General features: G+C 38.6%; 1 protein-coding gene across 1 annotated transcript; it reads left to right on the top strand.

Moving 5' to 3' along the window:
* On the top strand, nt 1-16,739 carry PTCD2 (pentatricopeptide repeat domain 2). Its single transcript, XM_009279933.2, has 10 exons — nt 1-49; nt 2,014-2,106; nt 4,442-4,571; nt 5,405-5,522; nt 6,977-7,055; nt 8,250-8,341; nt 11,575-11,688; nt 13,255-13,329; nt 14,144-14,257; nt 15,593-16,739. Exons 1-10 carry the CDS (start codon nt 1-3, stop codon nt 15,815-15,817), a joined length of 1,089 nt encoding a protein of 362 aa, XP_009278208.2. The 3' UTR covers nt 15,818-16,739.
* The last annotated feature ends 603 nt before the right edge of the window (nt 16,740-17,342 follow it).

Here is a 17,342-nt window from a genome sequence, read left to right as displayed (position 1 = left end):
ATGCCCTTCTCGGCGCGGGGTACTGGGGGGGAGCGCCGAGAGGCTCCCGGTGGGCTTCAAAGCGGGCCCGTTTGTGCTGCGGTGGGCAGGCCGAGCTGGTGCGGCAGAGTTATCCCGTGAGGAGGGTTAGCAGCAGCGTTACTCACTTTATCCTGTGCTTGCTGCTGGCTGGATACGAGCCACAAAAAAAACCCCAAAACATGCAGCTTCATAAACGCGTATTTATTCTGGGAGGACAACAACGTTACCCAGACCCTGGGCTGCGCCTGCTGGTTGTCACCGCCACCACCACTGTGTCCGGGCTTCAGAGGCCTTTCGAAGGCGCTCCCTCACCCAGAGAACAAAACAGGGGCATGTGGAAAGGAGGTGTATGGCAGAGGGCTCCCCAGTGTAGTCCCCATCTGGGCTCCCAGCCTGCTGCGCCAACGTTGGTGGAGGTTTCACTCAGTTTACAGCTCTGTTAAACCCCTCAGAGACATGAGGATCCCCCCCGCATGGTGGTCTGCCCACCGCTCTTCACTGGCCTTCCTTTTAGAGGGTTGCGGCATGTCTGAGGTAAAGCAGGTTGGTTGGTTAAGTTCTCCAGGATGGCCTGCACCACCTGTGCGTGCCAGCCATCATATCAAGCTCCCTCTTTTTTCCTCAGAGGCCCTCTTATTTGGTTTTGCACTCGTTTGTTTCTATAACACTGTAAGGTATGAATTTAAGGAAGTGGTAGAATTCAGCAAATTGAATTCACAAAGGGTAAAATTCTGCTGCCCCAAGCTCTCTGCTGACACCACCTGTGACCACTGAGTATCCATGCAGTGTGGCGCGCCTGTCCCACCCCAGGCACCGGCATGATTCCTGCATCAGCTCTGGAGAGGCCCAGGACAGGGATGGTCTTTTGGTGTTAGACCAGCTGAGAAGGTCTGTGGGAAGTAAATGACATGAGGAGGGCTGTGGGAAGTAAATGGTAGGGTAATCCAGGCCAATTTCATGCTGGATAAAGTGTATTTATCTACCCACTGGAACTGTTTCCGTTAAATTTAATGGCTAAAGGTGCCATTTAATGGATTTTTTTCTTCAGATTTTATGAAGTGTGTCATTAGCATGCTTTGCTTGCATAGAAAACAAGTGTTTTTATTTTCATGGCCTGTTACATTTTGCTAGGGAAATGCAGAGAATAAATAACCTAACTCAGGTCAATACTTGCTCTTGTCCCTTCATGATTAGAATAATTTTTTTAAGAAGCCAAAAACTTAAAAGATTAGATTGTGACAACGTAAACTATTACAGTGACTTTCTGTTACAAAATCATTGGTTGCAAATACAAATCTACTGGAGAGCTGGTTTTGTGACAGCAAAAACTTCACAAATAGCATTTGCATGACGCTTTTGTTAAAGGAGCTTGCAACACAGTACAGTTGCGGTTAGCACCCAAAGTTAATTTTGAGATTCTAGACTCAGTGACTTATCTCTGATGTCTGTACTGCACCAGAACTTCACTAGGTCTCTTGAGTGTTACTACAATCAAATAATAAGCTTTGTGTTTTTTCTTTTTCGTCTTCGTACTGCATTTGGAGCTTCTAGAATGATGCATTCTACAATAGTGGGGACAACACGTGAGGAAAGGAAGCTGTGCCACTAGCGAATTGTGGTGAACAAAGAGATGACAAGACAAATCATTATAAAAGCATGAAAGGGGAGGAAGATCTTATTCTTGTGCAGAATCCTCTTGTGCCTTGGCTATGTGGAGAGGAATGGTGTCTCTAGTTCTTTTGTACATCCAATAAATATATACTTCTTCATCCTTGTACACATTAACTCTGGAAAGCTGTGACATAGTGCTCAGGTTCTTTTGTCAGTGATGTGAACAACTGCAATTTTTGCAGTCTTTTTTTAGTGTCATGCTGCCAGTGGTCTGGCATCACATGATAATTAACAGCAGTAACTCATAAATGCAAAGTTCAGTAGTAGTAAAACAGACAGTGTGATGTAAAACTCAATCTTCCTCTTTTTTTCTTATGGTAGGGAAGCGGTATCTGCTAACAGAAGATGATATAAAGTTACAAGAATTTCAGCAGATGAAAGTGGCAATTAGAAATGAAGTTCATGGCAATAAAGGTATTAGTATTTATTTCATAATCACCATTCTCAATTTTAGTGTGGGTCCTAGGAAACAAGACAGTCAAAGTCATTAGTATGACACCAATTGACCCCATTTAAAGCAACAACTTATGTCTTCCTCTTGCAAATTTTCTGTAGCTAGAATTATTGGAAGATCTGAGGCTTTGTAGAATGAAACAGTATTAGTTATGCTGTGCTGGGAAATGTGGAGAAGCTTTCAAGTATGCAAGGTGTTCCCATAAGACCTGAAATGTTTGTGTCCTTGCTTTTCCAAGTTCATCAGGTAGTCTAATAGAAAATACTGTTTCAGTCTATAAATCTTATTTCAAATATATCATCAGCAGAGAAAGTTAATACAAAGCCTAATAGCTACTTAACTATCCAGAGAAGGCCTATGCCAGTAATTCTCTTCTAACCCGCTCTGTAAATTTAGTTAGCTTATTCTTTTAGATTTTTTTCCTTTTACCTAATGTAAGTTCTCAATTGTACACCCAATTCCAGATGATGTATGCATACTCAGAATATGAAAACAAGTTCAGGTTTTCCAAACTAACGAAGGAGCAAGATCGGTGGATTTTTTCTGATGGGGATTTTGTCATGCTGTTTAAAGTGTATACAAATTTCTTTCTTTAAGGAACATAAATATAAACATAAATCTGCCCTTAATGTTTAAGAAGGGTTAGGCAAAACTTCATTTCCTGCACCTCTTTAATCATGTGCAGGTGTTCTAGTGATACAAATTGACAATTGTTCCAAAGGATGTAGTTAATTGTAGGTTTTTTGTATGGCAAAGAGGATTTATTCAAATTTAGTTTTATATAAACTAGTCTTCTGGGACAGAGAGGGAGGTAAAGTCAACGTGACAGTTTTTCTATATTAAGTAAAAGTAGAATTTAAATTGAGCAGTGACAAGTCATAATGTTATTATATTTTGCTGTGATGATGACGTACTCATATTGGGGATTATTCATCCTGTACTTGAGATACATTGAATTTATTGCTATGGGTCAATCACTCTTGCTAAAACAGGTTTGTAGAAGCCAAATATTTGGCTTTACAGGTCACAAGTTGACCTTGTTGTTTTGTACAAATAGTAGCCTCTCAGAACTGATGAAAACAATGTGCTAAGCACCTATTTGTCTGTGTGTATGTGTGCATGGTTTCTGTACTTAGCGTTTAGTCTAATACTTGAAAGATGAAGTAATTAGGGCTAGTAATAAACTTGGTTTAGAAATGGAAAAAGCAGTAATAACTATTCTGTTACACAGAATATATAATAGCTATCATTTATTATAGTTATACTGCAACAATTAACTATAATAGTTATACTATTAACTACAGCAGTTAAATAATTACCTGTAGTAGTTGTAATAACTATTATGTGTTCTTTACAAATACAGCTCAGATCCCAGGTGGTTTTTAAATTTCTGCACACCTTTGAACACATCACAACCATTATTTATGCATACTTACATATATACATTCTTCAGGGTGAATTCAGCTCTGCATCTCAGTCTTGAGTAAGGACTTGTATTTGCATGTAGCAACAGATATGCATCCAGTAGCTGAATATATTTTTCTCTAGGGTGCTCACTTTGCACCTCTTGTATAGGTTACTAGCTTGGAAACAGCAGTGACCCAGCAACTGCTACAAAAAAGTTCACTTCCCTGCCCAAGATGGGGGCAGCACCATTAGAGGAATGGGGCTGCCAGGAGGTACATGTGATTTTAATCTTGTGTATGTCTGAATCAGAGCCTTGAGATTACCAGCTGAAGGACTCATCTTTGTGCTTGCTTTGTCATAGGAAAATGTGCTGGATAGAGAAGCCTCTTTTTTAGGGGGGAAGAGAAGCAGCTCTAAGTTTATGGCTATGTATAGAAATACATAGATTATGTATGAGACTGTGTTTGCATCAATTGTGAAGGAATTTAAATCTTCTGTACCAACAGTGTTGAGTATAAGTTCTTATGCTCGTTTGAATGATGAGTGGGATTGTTTTTGTTTGTTTGCTTGCTTTTTAAAAAAAGAACATAAGGCAGAAAATGTCGCTTACAAAACTTCCTTCCTCTTTGAAATTTTTGTATTACCTGCTATATTCCATAACATACACAATGAAATTAAGTTCACATAAGCATCTTGTTGGTTTTCCAAGTCTGACATGACTTCATGGGGACACCTAGGCATGCTTGTCTGTGAGAAGCTTTATGCATTTTTCTTGGTGAGAAAAACAAGCTTTCTGCTTCATTGAATCTCCATGTTTTAGGTACCAAGTATGCAACACAGGTAATGGAATTGTCTATAGACTGCTGCTATAATGTGTTTTATTTTCAGATCCGTATTTTAAAAGTATTAAAGAAAAATTAAAGACAAACGGAATGATTCTCAAAAATGAATTAAAAAATTTACTGCATTTATGTCAGACTTCATCTGATGTGGAACTAGCCAGGAAAGTTATTTACAGGTATTTTTAACAATCCAGGTAACACTCTTTGCTGTCTTTATCTTTTTGCTTTTATTGGATCATCTCAGGTTATGTCTGCAGTTGAGGGCTTGCCATAATTCAGTGGCTGTATGCACAGTTAATCCCTTAAACTAAGGCTGTATTTTCATTTAATTTGGATCTTCCAACCCTTCAGAGACTCTCAGATCAAAGGAGAGTCAAGCTACGGGAGCAAAGTGGTGTCCTACTGTATGCAGAATGAATGGTGAGCCACATAGAAACATCATCTCTCAGCTGAGAGGTAGTGGTGTGTTCAGTGGCATTTTCCAGCCAAGACACACCTGGCTATAAACTGGTCTGGTCCCAGCAGTGGCAGGTCAGGAGGTTTTGTGAATGAAAGCCTTCCCAGCAATTCCAGTGTAGGAGCTATAAAGAAAAAAGTGAAACACTTTATTTTTATCTTTTTATTTATTTTTTAGTGTAGGAGAGAAAAAGTTGAGGTATTTTAGCAGATACTGCTGCTAAAATAGACTGCTGCAACTTCCTGTGCTATTGCTCTGTGAATAGAAGGCAAAGTAGCTGGGAATTTTCATGGTGGAGACCCATTCTATTACTAATCTAATGCAGGTTACTGGAAATAGAAGAGATTACATATTACTAGTTAATTTATTAGTTTGATCAAAACAATATTTTTTCCATAAAAATAATCTCCTGTTATCTAAATGTCACTGGCTGGTGCAGATAGAGAAGTGCCTCTCTCACTGCACATACAGATCTTGCTGTCTATTTAAAGCTGTTTTGCCTTGACAAATTCCATGCCCTGTGTGATTAACTTTTTTAAATCTTTCCAATAGGTACCATGAACAGAATGGAATCTCAGCCTTACATAATTTTAAATTTGGGCCCCTCTTTATGAGGCTATGTTATGAGCTGGACCTTGAAAGACCTGCAGTAGAACTTATCAAAGATCAGGTAATTCCCCTATATATTTTGAAAATATTGTTATTCTTAATAGTTCAGTATGAGTAATTAGTATGCTATGCATGAGACTTGCATGAGCTCATAGACTTGAAGTATATGTGTTGCAGTAGCAAGGATGTCTATGACATTAATGTAAGGATGCAGATTGCATGGTTTTTATTTTAAAAATAGCAAACCAGTAATTAAAAGAAAACTAAATGCTAGTTTGACTGATAACTTTATTATTGTACTTCTGTATAATTGCATTATTTGAATAAAAAGTATTGATTAAAAAATAATTCCTCAAATGAACACAGCTGATGCATGTTTTCCTGCATCTTGTGTCACATTAGATCATTCTCGGAAATGAACACTTCTGATTTTTTATGTAGTCGTCCTCTGAAATCCCTTGGGTTATTTGCACCAACAGATTTATCATGTTACTCTGTACTTCAAAATCCCACTGAACCCTGTAGAGGTGGTATGATATTCATCAGCTCAGGAACTTGACGATTTTAGTGCTGAAGAAACTTAAGGACTTGTTTTCGAACATCTGTAAAATGCTATGTGTGCTATTATGACAAGATACTAATCGTGCCCGGTGCCTAATAAATTAAAAAGATTCTGTGCAATAATGCTGTGTCTTCAAAAATCTCTGGCAGCCAGTGGAAAGTCATCTCTATGATGTTAATTCGTTAAGGCATTAGATATGCCTAGCCAGAAACGGGAGAAGTCTTGCTTGGGCTACTATTCTTAAGTTAGCCATGTGTAAAAGTATGTGCGGTTTTTGTTTTGGTTTGGTTTTTTTTGATTGAGATCTATGTCACTAAGACGAGTCCTGCAGTACTTGCAGGACTTTGTAACTGATGGATAGTAAGGTACAGTACCACTTTTTCAGACGCTGCTGCAGAAATCTAGACTTAATACCTCTGGCATTTTATTTGGCTATTCCCAACACACAGTGTGATTGAAGTGGAATGTGAAATATACTTGCTTTTTCTTCTGCTACTGTCCTTGTCATCACTCAAGCCCTTATGCTGATCTGTTCATCATTTGATATTGTGATGAGCAAAGAATTCTTTCAGTTTCATGGTGGTGGTACTTTGCTGCAAAGGTATTGTTAATCAGCTGCAAGCTGTATTTCTGCTGAGATTTTGGAGTTGCCATTAGTAAATGACTTCTGCTTGCATTAACTTAGAGGTCACAATCTGTCATTAAAAAAAAAGATAGTGGGAATCTCTGGGAAATTTCTGTTTAATTTTAGTGAGCTTTTGACCATACTGAGTCACTGGTATTTTAGAGATTACTTGACATAGGGACAGTCAGGGAACCCAGAGAGTCAAATGTTGAACTTGTGAAGATGGGGCTTATTCCAGTAGAAAGACGTGCTAAATGCTGTGCACACCAAGAATGCTCACTGTCCTAACTTTCTTTACGCTTGCTCTGTTTGTATGTTTCTTCTCCAGAATTTGCGTGGTTTTTTCTCAGAGAGTACATCGTTCCATATTTTGATGACTATGTTGTTTAAAAAGGGCCATTTTGAAAGTAAGTACTGTGTTAGCTAGGGCAAATGCATTTTGAGGAGGATGCTTCTCACTGTAAGTGTGTGTGTATATAACTATATATATTTTTAATGAATATTGCTGATTGGTTTATGGTTTTAGAAGGCCAAACATCATGTAAATCAGTGTAGATGTGAATGAGCTGCACTGTATTGTGTAATAAAAATGAAAGGCTGTATTTGTTTCATACTTCCAATGGTATTCTTACTATTCTCAGTTGCACAGAATTGTGATTATCCAGGGGCACTTGTTTCCTAAACCCTCTTCTCTGAAGCTTAACTTCTCTTTGGTTTGTAATTTCCCATAGATTTTTGTTTTCTCTATTCAAAGTGTGTTTTACGTGGTTTTTGGAACAGTAAGTTCTTCAACAATTTTTTTGGCAGTTCTGCGTTTGTGTCAGAGCAGGGAAGAGTATCCTTTTTCCTTTGATAACAAAACCACACCATAGTCTTCTCTTGGTTTGTCTTACTAGTGTGCCCACACAGAGTGGCTACTGCAATATTTAAGTCAAATGCTTCAAATGAGTTTGGCCCTTTGTAAGGGTAAGGGGGAATCATCTGACCTGACAGAAAAGGCTTTCCATGAGAAAATCTTAAATTCAGTATGGAGTAAGCTTTTCAAGCAAATCGTTTTATTTGAAATTTGTTGAACACACAGCGAATGGTCTCTTGATATTTGGCAAATCTAAGTCCAGCGGTTGTCCTGAAAGTTGAGACTGAGCCACTGTGAAAATAACTAGGTCAGAGCCTGAATGCAGTCTTGTGGTGTAGTGGAGCATGTGCATTATGGTGGAGCTGTTAGATAGTTTGCCTAAAATGGTGGAAGCTTTGATCGTGTTTAAAAGGCTTGCTTTCTGGGCAGTTGGAAAGAATTAGAGTGGCTTTGTCAAGTATCTAGAATTTAGTTTTAGATTTGTATGAAAATAATAGAACTGCAAGGCCACATGCTAACGTAGATTGAAAACCTCCTTGCTGGGAAGAAATATTTACATCCAGCTGACTCTAAATTAAACTTTTTGAAATGTATTAATTTTTTAAAAAATAACATTTCAGTTTACATTTGTATTTTGAAACAGACTTACTGAGCTCATAACACATTGAATTTTTTTTTTTTTTCCAGTTACTAAATGTACAGGCTTAAATTTGTGAAGTGAGTAACACTAATGTATATTTGATAGGTGCTTTGGAAGTTCTGGTAGAAATGAAAAAACAAGATATACCTTTCAACAAAGAAACCTATCTACTTGCATTTGCAATATGCTACAAACTGGTAAGTATCTTCAATTTACATGATGAAAAAGTATTTGAAACGCCTTCTCTATGTCTTCCTTTTTTTTTTATTTTAAAATTTCCATATGTTCCCAGTCATGATTTCTTATCTAGTGAGAATATTTTAGAAATATTTAAGTCCTAAATTGCTTCATTGTGCATGATATGGTGCACATATATAGCTTCCCATATAAACTGATGTCACAAAGCAAATCTCTAAAAAAATTACATGGACATAAGCACTAAGGAACAAATTCAATATCAGCCTTTGATTAGCTGATACTATTCTTTCTCTGGGATCTGTGCATCTCTTCAGACTATACTCTGTGCTTGAGCCTCAATATTGGTTTATAGTCTGGCTTCCTTGAGAGACAAGGCATATGTATGATATGTTCTGTTTGTCAGACATCTCCCATCCATTTCTCCCTTCCCCTTCCAAGTAACCTTGAACCATTTCTGTAATTGCACGCAAATTTGACAAGGATTAGAGTTCTCAAAGGTAATCTGTTCCTACATGCCTGATGAAAATGAGGAGCTGTGTGGAGAAAAGAAACCTAAATGAATGCCTTCAGTGAGAGACAGTCTGCCCCTTGAGCTTAACTGTATTTTTAGCTCAGAGAAAAAGAGCATGAACACAGTAAGAAACTAGGCTACATAGGTTCTACGAGTTTAGAACAGTTAGAACTGTTTCCCTTTTGTAGCAAAGTGAGATCCCCAAACTTTTTTATTTTGATCCTCCTCTCCAGATTTGAAACAGTTCTGGAATTTGAAATACTAACATAGGCCCTTCCCAAACTCAGTAGGAAACTCTTCTTCAATTTCCTCATGTTTTTAGGAAGAAAGACACTAGCTGAGGAAAAATTATACCACTAGACTAAACTTCTTTAGGTTTCTCAGTTAACCATACAATGAAACGGAGTGCTTGTGTGATAAAAAGGAGTTTGCCTAAAATGGTAGCTCAGCAGTAATTCATGTGGTGCTTCTGAAATTCTCAGTTCTAATGAATCAGAGCTACCTTTCAGTCAGAGGAAATAGAAATAGCCATGTGGCTTTGGTGTTTGGAGAGTGGGGCAGTAGACAGAGCTGAGAAAGAGCTGTGGAAGTTGTCTGCTGTTAAAAACAACTAGAGATTGATGGTTACAGTCAGTTTAGGTATACCAGTTCTACGTAGAAGGCACCTCTTTTAGAAAGTTATGAATGTACAAAGACTCTGACACTATGCTATAACCCAAGTTTATAAGCTGGTGTTTGCTACTAGCATCCACTGAGGCAGTATTTACCACTTCAGGGTTGCTTCTTGGTCTATACTCTGCCTTTAGGTAAAGGCTTTCACAGAAACCCACTGTTTCTCTGAGGTCTCCTTTACTCCCTCTGCTGTAGCTTCTTCCCTAAAATCTTTACATGATTCTTTCCATGGCCTGCTCTCAGAAGGCTTGGATCCATGGCATGTGCAACAGGAGGAGGTTCCTGAGACTTCTGTTTTCTACTGCTTCTGGCCCTACCTGTGTTTTCAGTAGAGAATCTGGCCTATCATTACTTATTTAGTGAATTGATAAAAATAGAGGAAAATTTACCTCCCTCCCCCCCCCCCCCCCCCCCCCAGCCACAATAAATTTGTGGGTTTTTTTTCCATTACGATAAAATACTATTAATAGGGGAATAAGCTGTAGTAACCCTTTATGCACTAAAGAAGATTAGGTGGAGCTCTTTCAAAAGCTTAATCTGTTGATTCAGCTGTTAGTGGTAGGAGGAGAAACCATGAAGCTCAAAAGTGGTTTTGCTCGTGATGCAACATAAGAAACTTCAGAAAAAATCTTGAAGGGAAATATCTTCCAGATACACGACTTGAATACTGGAAATAATGGTGCTGGTATCATTAAAAGCAGTGCTGGATTTTTACCAGGTTAATTCTTGGTTTCTTTTGAATAACCATGCCAGAAACCAGTACAGAAAAATGTACGAGGCTTAAAGCTCAGATTATTGCTAGTGGATAAACAAAGGAATTAATGTTTATCTTTGTACAGGAGTGTTTTAGAGGTCAACTCTAAAACACTTCTGGGACGTTTTAAATCATTGCAAGGCACTGCTATCCTCTAAGGTAACAGATGGTCCTTCTTTTAGTGCAGGAGAGGGCTATAGGCCTTTTGATGACAGCAAAATATTGATGTAATAATAACCAATCTTCTGGTGGTCAGAATGTTTCTAAATTTTCAAAGAGCATGTTTTAAACCATGTGGTTTAAAAGGTATTTTCACAAGCTGTGCAGACCATTCAGCGGTGGCATGGAAAAGCATCCCTTAAACACCCAAAGGATGATCCTATCCCTTAAATCACGGCCAGTATTTTGCAGGAATGACACTTTGAACAGTAGGAACAGCAATCAACACCAAATACTAGGAAGGAATGTGAAGGCTTCTATCCATATTGCATGGTGGTGCCAGTTGTTACAAAACATTCCTGCTGCCACCTTTTAAGTTTGGCAGGTATTATTTTGTTTGGGGTCCAGTCAGCTCTACTCATAATTTCCAGTGTGAGGAGCATTGTTTTTGAGAGTTGGTGGTTTGTGAAATAACACACAGGTAAACTCATTGCCTTTTGCTATAGACTCCTATTGAAAATTGTCTCAGCGATAATGGAAGCTTTCTGTGTTGGAAAACAGGCAAATGTCTAAGCTATCATATTAGAATAACTTTGGAAACATCTTGCAAGATTTAATCCATAAGAGAGGCTAGAAATTGCTGAATGTTGAAATTTGCACATACACAGCTTCTTTAGTGTAATGGTGCCGAGTAGTTCAATGCTTAGAAAACATTGATTTTCATTAACTATCTAATGTAGCTTTTAGAATAAAGTAAGGACAAAAAGTCAGCTTTCTTCCTGATTTGGGAATGATTGGAAAGTGGAACGGAAAGTGTCTGTTAGTTTTAGCATACTGTCGGGGTTGTTTTATCTCCTGTAGAAGCCAAAACAGTTAGGGCAAGGCTTAGTTGTTAAAATAATGGAAGTTATTTTTACCCTCTTCTGAACTCTGTAGCTTTGAATATTGTATTTTGATGTTGTGTTTCTCAAGAAGTGCTGCACAAAATCTGCTTGGTTGGGTTCAGATATGGATTGCCTTGGTGATCTTACAGTATGTTGACTTCTGAATGCCTTCTGAATGTGATTGCAATTGCCTACAGTCCTTTCAGATCACAAGAATAACAAGTGCAACTTAGGTTTGAAATTTCTATGCAGGATAACCTGGAGTCTTGCAAAATCTCAGCGAAACTGCTTGAAGAAGCACAGTTAAAAGGTGACACATTACCACTGCGAGTGTTCTGCTTTGCTGTGGCAACTGCTCTGAAGCAGGTACAGTACCTTTTGTTTTGATTTGTGCCTGAATCTCTATAGTTTTATTGTAGTAAGATAGTCAGTGAAAGGAAGCTAACATAGAGGAAGCATAACTGATCTATGTAATAACTTCAACTACTGGAACTTTTAGACCCCTGAAAGAGTAGGATTATAGACAACTCCCACACAAAGTGAATGTGGAAATTCTGAAATCTAAACATATGTCTGTAGGCTAATGCACAGATATTTTGTGCTAGTGACAATGCCATATAGAATATTTTTAGAAAATGAAAGAGACTTGGGCCAGCAGGTTGATATCACCGTGGACCCAGTCCTGCAGATACTGCTATTTAGTGATGGTTTCCTTTAAATAGAATTAAAATGATAATTTAAAATATTTGCACAATCGTCTCTTTAAAATGTTTATCTTGGGAGGCAAACTCAAAGGCTATGATGTGTATTTCCCTACTGCCTGGGGGATGGCCTGTCTTTCTTCACAACATGTTTCTTCAGGGGGAGGTTTTCATATACCTCATGTGCCTAAGCACTCATATGAAGAGGCTCTGAGGCAGTACAGGGTGAAAGATTGAGCAGGAGAACAACAATTAGGAAATTCTAAAGTCTACTATTTCCTCTGCCATTAATTTGTGTATACAGCTTGAGGAAATTCTGAACCTTCTCTGTTTCATGTCTAAACAGGGGTCAGAGGCACTGTAAGAGCTAGTGATTTGGTGTTGTTCACAGATTCGAATGAATGAAGTAGAACTGTTAAAATTTTCTTATGCAGTCTGTGGTCTTTTTTGCACTGTCTCTGTGAACAGAGACACTGAACAATAGCATCATTGAAATTAATGTATTCATGTGCATGATGGCATGACAAGGCTTCTTATTGGCATTGAGGTTAAAAAACAAAATCTCTGTCTCTGAAACAACATGAAATATCCTTGATGCTGTTGCTTTATGTAAAAATCAGTTAAAATTCCTGTTTTGCAAAGAGAATAATGCTCCACATTACACTTAACTATTCCTTAAGCTGCATGATCTTTGACAGTACATCTTGCTGTGAGTAAGATGTTTCTTGATCCCAAGTAACAGTGGTTGGTCTAGTAAATGTCAGTGTAACATTTACTGTTTATACAGATCAGTCGATGGCATAGATACAGTACTGTAAATGTGTATGTCCGAAAGGTTAAAAGTGCTGGGCAGGATAAATACCCACATTAACATACGCTGCACTTCATTTAAGTACTCTGACGTGCCAAACTGAGCATGTGTGTAGATCTTTTATCTTTTAGGTGCTCTCATGCTCAGTGTTGGTTACGTGCTTCCTTACCCTGCAGATCTGAGGCAGGGAGTACTGTCTGATGTGCTAAAGAGCCAGATGACATGGGAACTCCAGTGTGGGATGTTCCTTTCACAGGCTGGATGCCGTTTGGAGCCTGTGGGTCTTGGTGAAGGGCTTCTAGATGCTGGTTTGTGATTCATTGAAAAGTTGTGAATGACTGTTGTTTTTCTTGAACTTTTATTGTCAAAGTGTCACACATGTTTAACCATAGTTTTTTATTATTTATAATTCCTTCCTAGAATGATATAGCGCAAGCCAAATTTTATTGTTCCCAGATAATGAAAACAGAGAACAAACTATACAATAATCTTAAAGTAAGTATGCTTGCTTTGTATTAGAATCTTGCAGAGAAGTATGCTATACTGGACAAAAAACTCCCATGTGCAAAGTAACAGAAGGCCAGTTTCTTAGTAGCACAGGCGTGTATCAGTACTGTTGCTGAGCTTGTTTTTGAGCTAACAGACAATTTCTGTCAGTTGGATGAGTTACATTCTGAATTGTTAACACCCTACCCCATTTTTTAAAATCGCTTCTTACCATAGATGAGAATGGAAAGTAGACCAATCCTACCTCCGTGAGTATAGACCTGTGAACAATTTCTAATTATGACATTGTGACTTTTTGCTTTCTTGCTACAAGGGATTTAAAAAAACACAGCTCTAAGTAAATGCCTTCCTTAGCTGTGCTCTGGCACTGAAGCTCTGCACTTCAGGCCTCCTTCAGCCCTATGAACTGTAACCACATAGGTACATACAACAATTTTTGTCTTTAATTGCATGGTCTGCAACCTGAGAGAAAGTCTACTGCATGTGCCCTGTAAGTAAGTGACCTGTCTAACCTATGGAAAAAAAACACTTTATTCAAGAACAGCTAATGCAGCTCCATCAGAGGAGCTCTGCCTCCAGGATCACCCTTCCTCTCCAGGTCCCAGCTGCAAAAAAACACCAAACCTCTGTAGAAATTGATCATTCTCTCTGCTTTCTTCATGATTAATGCATTTTTATCATCACAGCATCAAGGAATGTATTTTGTCCTGCTTTGCTTCATGTCTTCCTCAAACACTTTTTTTAAAATTTGCATTCTGATGATAAGTACTATTGTGTGGTGTGGTTTTGTTTTGTTTTTAAGGTTCTTGTCCAGCTCAGATCTGGTTCGCTTGAAGAAGTAATAAAGACATTAGAGGCAGCAGTGGAAGTAGATACTCCTCCCTTTGTGAAAAAAATTGAGTTTTCTGAGCAGGTGGTGAGTATACAGTAATGAGGGGAGGTCCACGGTGCTTGGCTGAGCCATGATGACGGTGGTTCAGCTACGGAACTTCAGGTGCCTGAGTTCACCCTGCTGAAGTTGTTTGGGTTATGATCCATTCAGATGCCAAAGCAGCTGGCTGGCTTTCTGTACCGTTGGACAAAGCCCTTAGCTGTCCACTTCCCTTTTTGTGTTGTGGATCTTGCTCTTAGAAGCTCAAATTTCATCTGAATCTAGATGAAGTGTTCCCTAGTGGCATTAAATAATTTAATCCCTTGCCTTCTATGCTATTTTCATTTGATGTAAAAATGAGAATAAAGTTCCAATCACAGTGATATTGTTAGGTTGGTAATATTTGCAAAGACCTGTGATGCTATACAGGGAAGTGTGATATGGGAAATAATAGCTTTTCCTATTTTACTATTAAAAACAGCTTTTACAGTATTGATCACCAAGAAGGCTTCCTTCAGAGCACATACGTACCCCTATCAGCTTGGCAGCATTGCTGCTGCTTTTCCTGAAACTTATTAGTGTATTCATTTTGAACGTGTCTATGGAACAAGATATTTTAAGACTGTGTTAATAATTAAATAATTAGCCTCTCACTTCTGCGTATTAAGCAATTAATAACTGATATGTAAATTAACAAATACGAGGTGGAAGGGGGGCGTACCTTTCAAAACATAGCCCATGCATATTAACTGCTATGTTGAAAAGAAATTCTTTTAAGCAGCATTTCATTTTGTAAGTAAGTTCATTGCAATAAATGTTGCATGTGTCAATGTTGTATTTTGATTTTGTTTGGCAAATTTGTAACAGTCCCTAAGAAGACTAAGCATCAGTCCTAACCCATTCCTTGCATTAAAGGATCAATAACAATTTTTAAGAGATTTACTTATACTTGAGCTCATACTCCATGTGTTCTATAGTCTGACTTTTATTGATTGGTACTGTAGTGTACATTTAGTGTGATACATAATAATAATTAGAATTGTGCTGATCTGGAAGTAGATTCCAGGAAGCAACTATGTTTCTTGGGTTTAAATGAAAATAATTGTGTTTGTATGTACTATGACTGAAAATAGGACTGTACAACTTTGAGGAAGTTTTAAACCTAATAAACTCTCTCTAATAGGTATCCAGTGCATTTCCACCATTGTCTGGTGATGTATAATGTGTGCTCTGTAAAATCCTATTCTTATGAGTCATTGCATTAGCTACATATCGTATGTTGTGTACTTTTTCTTCTTTGAGAGATTGCATGTCTTCAGTATGGTTGAATGAGATCTTCACTTCCTGAACTGTAACAGTCTGTCATTTTCTCCTCATTAGCTGGCTACAGTCAGGGAAAAGATGGAAGAAAACCCCGACCTTTCTGCCAAATTAGGAGAGGTTTATACGAAACTACAAGCTTCAGGACGGATAACTGTGTGCACACTGGAAGACATGCTTTTCCAGATTCCTAGTTCAAAGAAGACCCCTGCAAAGCTTTTACATCAGAAGCAATTGGGCTGTCAGGCTGCTAAACCACTTCGGTCAAATCTGTTGTTGGAATAGTTCAATATTTGATGGCAAACTGAACTGTTAGCATCTCTTAGAAGCCAGGTTCAAATAAAATGTCTTCTCCCCTCCTCTGCAATGAGCAATTGTTTAAGTTGTTTGTGTGAAACTGTATTTTAAATACAGGTCATGTAGCTTCCACGTTTCAATTTTGATGCTAAAACCAAGCCGTGACGGTGGGTATTTGTGTGTTGTTCAGAAATGGAGTGATAGAATCGTTTGAAGTTTTTCCTCAGTCACTTAAATCAGGATTTTCCTATGCTAAACTTTCTGATGGAAGTGAACAAAATAGTATGCGTATCTGACCTGACTTCTGTGGTTCATGAGAAGAAAATTCAGTCTTCATCAGATGTAATGTTCTGACTGAAAGGATAGATGCAGTCCAGAGTCTAGATAAAAGAGTATGGAAGTGCTTTAACTGTTTATTCAAATTCTGTACGTCTCAAGAGAATCAGAGGAAAGCAAGCATCTTTTGTTCCCTTTAACATCTTTTTCTTCAGAACCAACATATTACTATGTTTTTTCGTATCAAATGGGATCGTGGAAATGCTGTGGGAGGTAGCATGGTAACCAACTGCTTGTTCTCTCAGTTGAAGGAGATTCCTGAACAAGAGTCAGAGTCTCTGAAAGTCAGAGTCTCAGAGTGAGTGGCCCCACATACTGCTTCCTTCAAATTTTCTGATATTAAGCCTCCCAGGATAAGCAGATCTTGATACAAATTTGCAACTAAGTCCTAACAAGTTTCTTAGAGCAAGTACAATCACTTTTTGAGACTAGAACTACATATCATCTGCATAATTCACTCATACGTAGAGCAAGTGATCGTAAAAACAGTACAAAGAAGCTTCATGTTGACCCAACTTTAATGACTCCAAAGCCAAATGTGCTTGGTTCTAGTAATAAAAAGCTGTTCGTAACTATGAGTCCGTATACCCAAAAATTTTTTCTCATTTGCCATCTGGAATAGAAGGAATTGGAAACCTAAAAACAGTACAAAGAAGCTTCATGTTGACCCAACTTTAATGACTCCAAAGCCAAATGTGCTTGGTTCTAGTAATAAAAAGCTGTTCGTAACTATGAGTCCGTATACCCAAAAATTTTTTCTCATTTGCCATCTGGAATAGAAGGAATTGGAAACCCTGGAGCTGAGTAATGCAGCCCGGTCTGCCCCCCGTATGACAACCAGCGCAACTAAGAAAAGGAGGCGGGTGATAGCAGTAGGCGACTCTCTTCTGAGACGTGCGGAGGCACCCATTTGCTGACCGGACGCACACTCTAGAGAGGTGGGCTGCTTACCGGGGGCTCGCATCAGGGATGTCACCGAGGGGCTACCAAGCCTCGTAACAGTCCACTGACTATTATCCGCTGCTGCTGTTTCACGTGGGCACCAGTGACACAGCCAGGAGCAGTCTGAGGACTATCAAGAAGGACTACAGAGCCCTGGGAGCGGCGGTAAGGGACTTGGGAGCGCAGGTAGGTTTTTCATCAATCCTGCCGGTGAAAGGGAAGGGGTAGGAAAGGG

This window comes from Aptenodytes forsteri, unplaced genomic scaffold (genome assembly GCF_000699145.1).
Source record: "Aptenodytes forsteri isolate BGI_AS27 unplaced genomic scaffold, ASM69914v1 Scaffold99, whole genome shotgun sequence".
NCBI classification, from domain to species: domain Eukaryota; kingdom Metazoa; phylum Chordata; class Aves; order Sphenisciformes; family Spheniscidae; genus Aptenodytes; species Aptenodytes forsteri.
Note: the sequence above shows the minus strand (reverse complement) of the source record. Positions and strands in the feature narration are given on the sequence as shown.

Bases quoted from the DNA above. Each gene is read 5' to 3' on its own strand.
- PTCD2 (XM_009279933.2), top strand. From the start codon at position 1: ATGCCCTTCTCGGCGCGGGGTACTGGGGGGGAGCGCCGAGAGGCTCCC. The intron at 4,572-5,404 runs GTATTTTTAACA...TCTTTCCAATAG, and splicing joins GCCAGGAAAGTTATTTACAG to GTACCATGAACAGAATGGAA. The intron at 8,342-11,574 runs GTAAGTATCTTC...ATTTCTATGCAG, and splicing joins TTGCAATATGCTACAAACTG to GATAACCTGGAGTCTTGCAA.